General features: G+C 49.3%; 1 protein-coding gene across 2 annotated transcripts; it reads right to left on the bottom strand.

The window, feature by feature from the left end:
• Window positions 1-1470: 1470 nt before the first annotated feature.
• PPIE (peptidylprolyl isomerase E) lies at window positions 1471-10313 on the bottom strand. Of its 2 annotated transcripts, none has more exons than XM_014611151.3 (10): window positions 10221-10313; window positions 9669-9767; window positions 8272-8315; window positions 7334-7360; window positions 6501-6582; window positions 5355-5452; window positions 4308-4431; window positions 4032-4217; window positions 2005-2147; window positions 1471-1909 (listed from the first exon to the last, which is right to left on the bottom strand). In XM_014611151.3, the coding sequence occupies exons 1-10, from the start codon at window positions 10249-10251 to the stop codon at window positions 1841-1843; spliced, it is 903 nt and encodes a 300-aa protein (XP_014466637.1). In that variant the 5' UTR covers window positions 10252-10313; the 3' UTR covers window positions 1471-1840. The 2 variants fall into 2 exon arrangements, with proteins under 2 accessions (XP_014466637.1, XP_014466638.1); XM_014611152.2 differs by lacking the exon at window positions 10221-10313 and adding an exon at window positions 9868-10061 and having other exon boundaries at window positions 9669-9786.
• Window positions 10314-11855: the final 1542 nt, after the last annotated feature.

Genomic DNA, 11855 nt, shown 5'->3' with positions numbered 1-11855 from the left:
AGACCCCATTTGTGAGAGAGCCTTTCCTCAAAGCCACAAGGCACGGACTACACAGATGACACCAGTGACAGGGAAATAGTATCCAGGTGCCTTTCAATACACAAGTCATTTGCAATCACTGTAAGTAGCAAATTATGCTGCTGTTCCCATTTGCCATCAGTGTGCATGATGTTAATCCCAAAGGATCTAGGAGTTTAAATACCAGACTGATCACTTGGATGGATCTCAGGGTACAGGATGGTCCTTCTTAAATGGCTGTGCACTAGAGTAATAATCAGTCCTATCCAGCACTTCCGTCTCCTTGATGAAGTGCTTTCAAATTCTTATTCTGGTTTTACAAACAGGGAAGCCAAGACACATAGAAGAGAGTTACGTGACTTGTGCAAGGTCCCCCAGCAGGCCAGTGGTGGGACTAGAACCCGGCTGTTCCAGCCTTTGTCAGTGCTTTTCTCTGGCAGAAAATATGCAACTCTTTATACGGGCCAATAAATGTATATTGGGGTTTAGAGAGCAATGCAAACAGGGTCCCTGCATCATACATGCAGCTGCAAGCAGGGAAGGTGGCAAAACTCCTCCCTGGTCCAGAGTTTACAACTGGTAACGTTTGATTGCAGGGCAGGCTGTTAAAGAAGGCAGTGTGGCCAAATAGGGATGCAGTGCTGTTGGTTTGGGTTTGTTTCCTAATTCACAGTGCAGGGGACCAGCAGCTACAGGCCTCCTGAAAGTAGCATGGTTTGTATGGGACTTGAAGAAGGGAAGGAGAGACATCTGTCCACAGCTGGGAAGGGCTTCCCAGGAGGTAAGGGGTAGGGCGCTCTCACCATCACCATCCAATCCAGACATGCATGAGAGGAGTCACAAGAGACAAGTCTTCTCCTGTGCTGCCACCCTGGGAAAGGAACCCCCTTGCCCACAAGCTGCCTCGTATGCGAGGAATCCTCCTCTTACCTCAGGCCAAAGAATGAAGGGTGCAGGCGTTGTTGAGGCCTTGTATTTCTGGAATCCGAGTGCTGTAATAACCGGGGCTTTGGTGGGAACAAGAGAGGCAGCTGCATGAGTGTAATGCAGAACTCCCACCCCCACAGAGCTTAACACACTGCAGATAAGAAACAACTGTGTTCACTTTTAAGAAGGAGCTTGGGACCTTTGGCCAGAAGCTGATGCATTAAAACTCATGACTCAAGATTCACTTGTTAAATTCTGCCATGACCATGTAGAGGCCAACATGAGGTTCTGCACATACCGGGGAAGCTACTGGCTACCAGTGTAAACAGGCCCAGAGCAACTGGCTGAGCAGTCAAAGGCACTTAACAAGCCCTGAGGACCAACTCCTGGTGCTTCACACCTCTCCCCCAGCAGCAGCCTCAACAGACTATAAGATACTGGGGGCAGGCACCACCATCTGGCAACAGGTCTCTGACTTGGTTGACCTCTAGGCCTCAAAGGCAGTTTGAATGAGACCAGCCAAGCTTCAAAGAAAAGCAAAGATTTAGAAAAGATTTAGTCACATTGAAATGCTATACAAAAGATCTCTGTGGGGGCAGGGATACTCCAGATGCTGGAGCAGAAGCACAACTTGCCAACGTCTTTAGAGGCAGCGTTCCCTGGTCTCTGTAGCAAGGTACCCACGGTCGTGTTCTCTGCATGGTGCCCTGACCAGAATGATCATCCAAAGTTCACACAACAGCTTCTGAAGCAACAGGACAGCAGCTGGGCCTTGAAAGCACAGAGCTTTTTCTCCTTGGCCATCTCCTGAAGTCCTTCTTACCATCTAGAACAGTCTCCAGGCTTTATCACCCCTGGGTCACTCTAGCCAAGCTCCCCACAGCATGCCAGGGGCTCACACATACTCCCCACAGTCAGAGATGATCACTTTCTCCTTGGGTTTCCCATCTTTGTTGCCTTGTGCCTTGAACAAAGACAAAAGGGAAGAGAAGCAGAGGTAAGGACCAAGCTCTCGGCCAGCCCCGAGGAGCGCCCTAGGGAGGTCTTGCCACTTCCTACCTCAATCTGCCGCACCACGTCCGCCCCCTCCGTCACCTCTCCAAACACCACGTGCTTCCCGTCCAGCCAGTCTGTCTTCTCACAAGTGATGAAGAACTGGGAGCCATTGGTGTTAGGACCGGAGTTAGCCATTGAGAGCAACCCTGGGGACAATACAGGACAATGTATCATTTCTGCTGAGGCCTGGCAAGGAGCCTAGTCATGGCCAGGATCCACGGTGCTGGACTCAGCAAGTCACCTGTCCTCAGGTTCACTCACTGTGGACACCCCTGCCATCTTGCCCCCGAGGCCCATAACCTGGTATCCTCTTCAAGTGCCTTCTGGATCATCACATCGAGGCCACGTCTAAGCCCTGCCTTTTACTTGCCTCCAGACTCTCACCATAGCAGGTCTTGATCACTGCAACTGTTTCTTCGCCAGCCTCTGGTCCTGCTCACACCCATCCAGAAGGCTGTTGCAGAGACCATCCTCCTAGCCCATGGCTTTGACTGCATCTCTCTCTGTACCCTCGACCAGCTCTACCTGCTCTACTGCATCCAGCTTGTGCTGCTTGTCTTCATTCTGAGGCTCTTTGCGACACATCCTCACACCAGCAACCTGCCCTCAGTCAGCCTGTGGAGTGCCAGCCTTCAACACCCATGTGTGTCCGACAAGTGCCCTCACGCTTTCTTCAGTGCAGCCTCTTATCCATAGGAAGAGCTCTCTAGAGACAGAGGCAGGGCTCCCTCACGAGCCTCTTCCAAGCTCTCGCTTGCCATAGTGCCAACAGGATGTGACAACCCCTGTGCTGTGGCCGTGCTGCCCATCACAGTCATCATATATGCCTGTTTCCTTGCCATCTCCTGCTCATCTGTCATCTCTCAAGACTTAGCTCACAATCTCCCTGGAGACTGTCCTTTCTTGACTGATAGTACTACCTCAGAGAAAGGCTACTAGTCCCAGACTCAGAACCTATGTCACCATCCTAAAGGGTGACCATGGGAAAGGAACTTTCCCTCCATGGGCCTCAGTTTCCTAGTCTGTACAATGGGGATGATGGTGCCGAGGCCCCGTGCAAAACACTTCCAGTTCTGTTGATGGGAAATGCAATACAAGAGCTGGGTGGCATTACAAGTTTGTCAACTCCTGGAGAAGGGCTCTTAGTAATACAAGTGGTAAAAAGAAAGCTGCCCTGATGCCAAAAAACCTACAGCAAGAGCAAGCAATCAGTGCCCCACTCACTACAAATCTACTCCCACACACTGCCAAAGACATCACGACAGCTGAACACCAGCTGCTTCACACCAACCCTCTATCAACAGCTCCCTCTTCACAGTGGAGCCACAAGAACTAAAGGAGAGAAGCTGCTAGCAGGATTCAGATCATAAATGAGGATGGTTCTCCACTTCCCTGCCCGTCTCAAAAGGCCATGACACACTGCCCCTCCTCAACACCCAGCAGTGACCAAATGTTGTCATCAAGTTCTACAGAGCTGTTCGGTGGCCTGGGTAAAATACATCAGTGACCTGACCTATATTATACCCAAGTCACTGCATAAAGTGAAACTGTCCACACTGCAAAAAACATCAAACACTCAGCTTCCTACTTTGCTGATCCCCCCTCAGCCAAGAACAACGGGGCTAGATAGAAACTAAATCCACTTCTCACCAGATGGTTTCTCCAGCTCAAGCCTGCAGCCTGCTGGTGGTACAACATGGGGGAAATGTGTGATCTGTGGATAAGGCAAGAGCACTGCTCTCCAGGGCTGATTATCTTACACAGTTCAGTAGCAATAAATTCAGTCACACTCCATGAGGCACTAAAGCCATAACTTCTCCTGCCTTCTTTGTCCCCATGTGATGCTCAGAAGAAGGCTGCCACAAAGGGGTTTTGTGTTGAGTTTCCTCTTCACACAAGCTTGCACTTAGCAGACTCTTAGAAATCCCTTGCATAGATCCCTAAAGCCTACCAATCCACCCCATACCACCTTGGCTGGAGTTGTCACTGGCAGGGTACCCCACAGTCATACCCCTGGAACCCTGCCCTACCTGGTCCTGTGTGCTTCAGGATAAAGTTTTCATCATCAAATTTCTTCCCATAGATCGATTTGCCCCCAGTGCCGTTGTGGTTAGTGAAATCTCCAGCCTGACACATGAACTGTGGGATGATGCGGTGGAAGCTGCTCCCTTTGAAGCCGAAGCCTTTCTCGTGGGTGCATAAGCAGCGGAAATTCTCTGCAGCAGAGAGGAGGGAACAAAATCCAAATTCAAAACAAGAGCAATGGAGCAAGAGGCAAAGCGAGAGACAATGGGACCTTTTCTTACCCGCTGTCATGGGAACAATGTCTGAGCGCAAGAGAATCTGGATTCTCCCTGCAGGCTTGTTTCCAATCTTGATGTCCATGTAAACCTGAGGGTTGGTCCTGGACTTCTTGGCTGCTGGTTCGCCCTTGGGGAAGAAAAAAAAAAAAAAATCAAAGTGATATTCCCACATTACCTCCCTACAGAGACACCCAAACCCAGCATCCTCAGCTATTGATGGGACATCTCATAGTGGGATTTGATCAAGAAGACAGGCTATAACAATTCCCTCACCCACAGTGAAGGGCAGGGGCACTTTTCTTCTGAACACACCAAAAGGTCATTCAATCTAGATGGTACAGAAGCAATAAAACCGCATTTTTCAACGGTGTTTCAGGAGTCTCAGGGTCTGCTAAAATAAGCACTAGCTAGTTCCATGGGTATGTCTGCACTGATATCCTGGCTTGGCCTCGGGGGTTAAGCCTTCAACCAGCTCAAGCCACATGAGGCCCACAGCAAAGCCATCTGCTTTGTGCTTCTTATTTCTTAAGCATAACACACCTAGGAGCAGTGGAGCCCTTCCCAGAATGGGTCTGGCATTACAAGTCTTTCCTTATAGGCCTGACTCTACTTATGGGCAGCAGAGAGAAGGAATAAGGTACAGAATGGCTAGGAGTCAGAAACAGGGAACTGTGGGATTGCTGCTGGCTGACCTCCTTTGCCTGGCCCAGGTAAATTTCAAACACAATGAAGGAAGAGGTGGGCTACGTGGTAAACAGGGACACGGTCCACTTCATTGCTGGAAACTCAGCAGAGCTTCCAAGGTCAAGCCAAGGATGGAGCATAGAGGTTCAAGGTGAAGCTGGTTGTCCGGCACTGGCTTTAGACCAACCCTCACTAACAGTGTAAGCACACCCCACATAGCTAACATACTGCCAACCTGAGAAGCAAAGGCCCACCTACATCCTGAGTATTTTCATCATTTCATCCCAATGCAAGAGGAACAAGCCCCAATCCACCAGCTTATCCTTCCTTCTCCACTTCAAGAAGGCCAAGTCTGTCTGTCTTTACCTCCTGTGTGTCTGCTTTGGGAGCTTCTGCTCCTGCTTCTGTATTCTCCTCAAGGGTCTTCCCCGAAAATTTCTTCAACCAGTCATCATCCGACCAGACTGCAATGGAGAAAAGAGGGGCTCAGAACTGTGGGGGCAAGAACCTGGGACAAAACCAAGCCACTAGGCCTCATGTTCACCTGTTACACTAGCAACCAGGTCTAAACTCACTGTGGGCTAGGCAGCTTTAAGGTATCTTGAGAGCGGGCGGTTTGACCCCCAACAGCATAGCTCTAAAGGCAAGGAGTGTGTGAGACAGAGAACTACCTGCCTGCGATAGAGCAACAGGATGGGATCATCACCAACAAGAAGGGCTGTCAAGACTTTCAGTCAAGTCAAGCCTCCTACAGCAGTTACCTGTCTACGTTATCTGGCAAGACATGCTTGCCTATTTCTTCCTCAAAAGGCTTCAAGCCGAGGGGACATTTTCCAAATACTTCAGGAGCTTAAGAGCCCAAATGCCATTTTCAAAAGTGATATGGGTGCTTAGAGGCTGGTTTCATTGAAAGAAAACCATTTGACCTCAGACACTTAGAGCTAGCCACCCAGCTGTGGGAAAAGGATGGTACCCAACAAGCCCTCTGTGCTCGTGATTTGTGTGTAAGCCTGTGTAGAGGATCCCTGTTTCCTTTAGCCTTCTGGTCTGTTTGGTTTGAACAGCAGAGGCCAACCTTTTTGACAGGCATGCCACAAATTAGCCCTGCATCCTCCCCATGTGTTTGCTCAGTTATCATGGCACCTCCAGAATCCACCCAACTCCCACCTCCCAATCCCTCCTGGGCAGAGTATTTTACATCCTCTTTTGCATTTCCCTTAAGGCAGATACCTCAGATCCACACAGCCTTGGCCCACATGTTGCACGCCAGTGATGGCAGCCAGCTGGGAAAGCATAACCGCAAGTGCTTCCTTCTTGGAGGAACTAACAGCCAGTTCTGCCCCTGAGCTCCCCATCAAATCCCCAGGCCAAGAAACAAGAGGCAGAGACAGGAGATAGAAGGCAGAGGCCTAAGCAAAGCAATGGGGAAAGCAGCCCAACAGCCAGCAGGGAATCCACGAGGACCTCCTGACTGAATCCGGAGACACTCCCCTCTCTCATCCACCAACTCACCAGGTCTGGAAGAGCCCTCCTTAATCCGCATTGGCTTGGCCAAATTGACACGAATCGTCCTGCCAAACAGCTCTGATTCGTTCTACAGAGAGAGAAGCAATCAACGGTGAGAAATCTCCCTTCCCTCAGAGCCTTGTAGACCTCAGGGGAAGACTAGGCTATGCATCTCCCCAATCCCCTTCCCATTGTCATCAATACCCCAGGCACTCTTAGCATCGGCCAGGACCCCAGGGAGCAGGGTTACACAAACACCACAGAGAGATGGTCCCTGCCCCAAACAGCTTATCACTGAAGCGCTAGAAGAGATAGCAGATGGACAAACTCAAGGAGATGAGTAGGCAATATGGTGATGTGACAGGCAGTGCCTTCAGCAAGCCGGAGGCCTATCTGTAGTCTGAGCCCTGCACAGGAGACATCTTCCTTGAGCACATTCTATAGCACTTCTCCAGTGCAGTGACCACCCCCACTTTTGCTGGCAATTCCCTTTTTCATCCAAGCACTGGCCATCAGCAATATAACTTGCTGGAATTCATTCTGGACTTGCCCGGGGGAGTTCAGAACTGAGGGAGCTATCAGAATACCATCCCTCCCACCTGAGAAAGGGGCAGGAAGTATCAAAGCCACGTTTCCCTTGCTCAGGCTAGAAGGGACGAGCTGCTGCCACAGGCGTTGGGGTTTGTTAGGTAAGGAACCAACAGGAATAGCCGGGCAGCACTGAGACAATGTACCTCGTCCCACCAGACTTGGAGGACTGCAGAAGCACAGGCCACATGGCCATCGGAATGGATGAGACTTTCCTAACAGTCAGGATCTGACAGGAAAAAAGCCCTTACCATGTTGTCAATAGCTGCTGCCGCATCCTAAGGCAAAAACAAGAAAGAATATTTTACTGCTAATTCAGCCCTGACGTCCCTCTAACCCTGTAGAAAAGGTACTTAGCACCTGGCCTGAAGTTTGGGTTTCATTTCACTCCACTGTCCACCTTTGGATCAATTTTTACCCACAGGTTTTCCTTTCTCCCCAGCACTAGCCCTGTAGCTTCCCGCTGCATCCGGCTAGGACCTTCTTAGTTATTTTTAGCCACAAGGTCTGGCAGCTGTGCAGCTTCCTCAATCCAGGTTTTTTTCCCGATCTGCATAAGATTCTGGTCATTTATCATGCTAATTTGGGGTCGGGGGCAGATCTTGGGAAGGGAGTATTGGACCAGGAGCAAAGGGCAGTTCATAGGGCCCATTAACCTAAAACATCGCTGTTAGCACAAGGGACTGAACTAGCCCTGGAGGAAAGCCAACAATGTGAACCATGGAGAAGCTTCTGAAGAAGCTGTACTCCAGTCCGAAGGTTGAAAAACTGCAGAAAAAAATAAAAAGAGAATCAAAGAGAAGTTGGGCTGGAAGGGACCTCCTGAGGTCATCTAGTCCAGTCCTCTGCTTGAAGCAGGATCAGCCCTATCCAAGCCATCCTATTCAAATCCATGGTCCAACCTCTTAGCAAAACTACAGTCAGCCCCAACACAACACCCAAGAGGTAACCCCCTAATCTGTGGAAGACCTCATAACAGTGGGACCAGAGAAGCAGAACAGAAATTCCACAGAGTATCATATAGAGCCAATAACACTAAAGAGTTAGTCATAAAGTGTAGAATCCTATTTCCACTTCAACCATAAAACTCCCATTGGATTCAACTGACACAGGATCAGGTAAAAAAAAAAAAAATAAAAAAAAATAAAGAAGAGATTTCAAACTGTGTTAAAATGTGCCCTTTTCTCACCTCAGCCAGCTCAAACTCAATGAAAGCAAATCCTCGGTGCTTCTCTGTGGAGAGACAATGAGCAGTTACCTTCACAGTATTACCAGGAAAACTTTGCCCCCATGAAAGTCAAAGCAGGAGAGGTCTGGTGCATTAGTTGGGCTACCAAGGGGAATCCACGTCTATGCTGCTGCCTCCATCTGAGAGTTTAGATTCTGTTTCAGAGACTTTCTTTCTTACCTGCTGGTACAAAGCTCCACTAACATCAAAGGACTCTATTATTTCTATCCTGCGGGAACATTAAACTACTCTTTATTATGATGTTAATGATGCTAAAATATCCAGCTAATTAATTCTCCAGTAATGAATTTTAACATTTATTTGTCCCACAGGGGGGGAAATACCACAAACAGGAAATCTTAAATGCAATCCTGAAATAAAGTCCCAGCACAGAGCAATCTGCAGCTATACAGAGCCTCATTGAAGTCAATTCTGTGCAGATGAAATTCAGTGCAGGGTCTAGGACCTGGCTTACAAATGATGCGAGGCATTGTTAAGCCCTGTGGGTTGCTAATTAGAAAATAAATGAATGCACACCATTTAAAAAAAACAAACATGAAAAACACACTTGGTTAATCTACTTGGGAAGCTGTAATCTAGTTGTAATTGTTCATGCAAACATTTCAGAAAGTCTTATAGGTTTGGCCCAGCAAAGGAGCTTTAGCAGTAACATCTGCTAGCAAATCTTTACTAAAAGGCAGGGAGTGGATGCAGGGGTGTGAGGGTGTTAAGCTCAGGGTGGGTTTTCATGATTCAGATACAGGCAACCCCCGCTTGGTGCTCTTAATTGATTCCTGAAAAACCGAGCGTTAAGCAAAACTGAAAGTTTTGGACGACCCAAGATAGCGACCGCAAGCGTTTTTAATGACTCCAGATGGCAACCGCAATTGCTGAGTGCCAAGTGAAACCAGATATCAATTTTAAATGAGCATTATAGCGATAGCGTCAAGCAGAAGTTGCCTGTACTGCTCTGAAACCTCTGAAATGGGTGGAGTTTGCTGGAAACCTCAAGCCTGTGAGGTTTCCCTCCTGCTCCCAAGCCTGCACGTGCATCCTGCAAATGCAGACCGTTTTAAGTGACAATAACGCCGATGCAGCAGAAAGATGCTGGGGTGCGATGTTTCAAAAGTGTTAGCGCCGGTATTACCATCGTACAGGGCTTCGTTTGTCCTTTTAGGAGTAATCAAACTCGCTCCCCAGGCTCGAGCTTCCAAGACTTCCTGGGACGCCGTGAACCCCAGAGCGAGCGCCTTGCGAAGGACATCCGACACTCCGCCGGGACACCGTAATATTACTCCTGAGGGAGACCCCGGCGCCCCGTGTGAAACGAGCCGGGCCGAAAGCCGGAGCCCACTCACCGGTTTCGTAGTCCAGCGGTATCTGGATGTCGGTGATGTCTCCGAAGGGGATGAAAGCCGCGTGGAGAACCTTCTCGTCCACCTCCTCGGCCAGGCCGCCTGCAAACCAGAGCGAGCACTTTAGCGGCGCGACGTGTATAATCACGAACGTTTCCCGGCGCCGAAGAGCAAGGGAGGCCGCCCCGCCAGCATCCCCTACCTGCTGCTTTCGTTCACGTCTCGTGGTGCCAAAGGCTGTTTTTAGGCTTGAATATGAATCCACTCCCCAGGGCCCACGAGACAGAGACAGAGACAGAGACAGAGACAGAGAGAGAGAGAGAGAGAGAGAGAGAGAGAGAGAGAGAGAGAGAGAGAGAGAGTGTGTGTGTGTGTGTGTGTGGGGGGGGGGGGGGGAGGCGCAGCCCCCTCACAACACGGATTTCCAAGCGCCTCTTTGAGGGCCCGTCGCAGGCACGAGTCCTGCTGCCTTCTGGCCTCGCACCGATGTTCACTCCAATATTCACAACTGATCCCACACGGCCCCCCACCCCGCCCCGGGGTCCCGCTCCTCACCCACGTACAGCACCCGCTTGGTGGCCGCCATCTTCGCTCCCAGCAGCCCCCGCGCGGCACCCCGGGACGTTGGGCGGCCCCGCCCCCGCGCAGCGCCGGGCGTCGGCCAAGGGCGCGTGCGCGCTTGCGTCACGCGGCAGGTGCGCCCCCCTCCCCGTGCGCATGCGTGCGTCTATACACACCCACGTGTAGGACAGGGGAGGTGTGCGCGACACGCGCGCACTCGCCCCTTCCGCGTCTGCACGTACGTTGTATAGCACCGGCTTTTGGGAGATTCGGCTCGTGTGTACACACACTACATATACACCATGCACACAATGAAGCTCACAAAAGCTTGTGCCAAACTATGTAAATATACAATATAGGTGTGTATCCACACCCACTGCAACAAGCTGTTGTGCTATATATATGGTACATAGATAACCAAAGGATGTGTGTGCACATGCACGTGTGGTGTATTTAATATATATGCATACACAGCTGAAGCTCACATTAGTTAGAAGTATAGACTCACCCAGTGTGTGCACACCTAGTATACATAATGACATCATCTATACATACATATGTAGCTGAGGTGTAGGTTGTAGCGGTGTTGGTCTAAGGACATAGGCAGACAAGGTTCCTTGGGTGAATTTGATATCTTTTATTAGACCAACCCAAATGGTTGGAGAATAGTTATTAAGCAAGCTTTTGGGTTCAAAAACCCTTCATCAGGCTAAAGCTTCAGCAGTTGGCATGTTCTTCCTGGATGGAATACGTAGCTGACACTCAAACGTTTGTGCTTGTGTGTGTGTCTATATACACATATACAGATGATGTCATTATGTATACTAGGTGTGCACACACTGGATGAGTCTATACTTCTATCATATAATGTGCATCTAGGAGGTAAGGATACACAACACACACCATAGTACAAACTTGTGAGCTTCAGCTGTGTGCGCTACCCCCTCCCCTTCCTTCAGTCTATAAAGTATAAATCTCATCTGCCCTGCCTTCTACCACTGTTATTATACCTAACTACCCATTGCTGAAAGGATAATACAATTCCCCCCCATCACCAGTTTTCTCTCACCTGTAGGTTAAAAATCTCTGACTCCAAAAATTATCCATATTTTTTTCATTGAGTTGATGTTTTGTGAGACCTGCGGCATAAACTACCTGGTACGGCTAACTAGGAGTTTGAGCAGCATCTAATGAATTGAACTTCAGCCCATGAAAGTTTGTGCTGCATATTGCATCTTATTTAGCTGGTCTGGAAGGGGCGTAGATCTACCCTGCTTTCTGCCTGCCTTCAGACCAATACAGCTAACTGCCTCTAACCAGGAGTCTGACAGTAGTTTCTCTGACGAGCTTCTGCGTAAGGCAGCTGCACAGCAGTTTGCTGAGGCATGGTTCGGATTAATCCCAAATTAAGCAAAGCAGCTAGGGCAAATTTATGAAGTGCAGTTGGAAAGAAAAAAAAATGCATTAGAAGTGGTCATCTCAAAGCAGCAGGTCCAAGGCACAAGCTGGATTTCTCAGGATATCTACCACTAGATTGCTCAGTTATCTAGGACACAGTATTGAAACTGAAACCTTCCTTCCTTGATTTTCAGCTTACCAACAGGAGACCCAAGGCACTGCCTTGCTGTG

This window comes from Alligator mississippiensis, chromosome 6 (genome assembly GCF_030867095.1).
Source record: "Alligator mississippiensis isolate rAllMis1 chromosome 6, rAllMis1, whole genome shotgun sequence".
Lineage (NCBI taxonomy): Eukaryota > Metazoa > Chordata > Crocodylia > Alligatoridae > Alligator > Alligator mississippiensis.
Note: the sequence above shows the minus strand (reverse complement) of the source record. Positions and strands in the feature narration are given on the sequence as shown.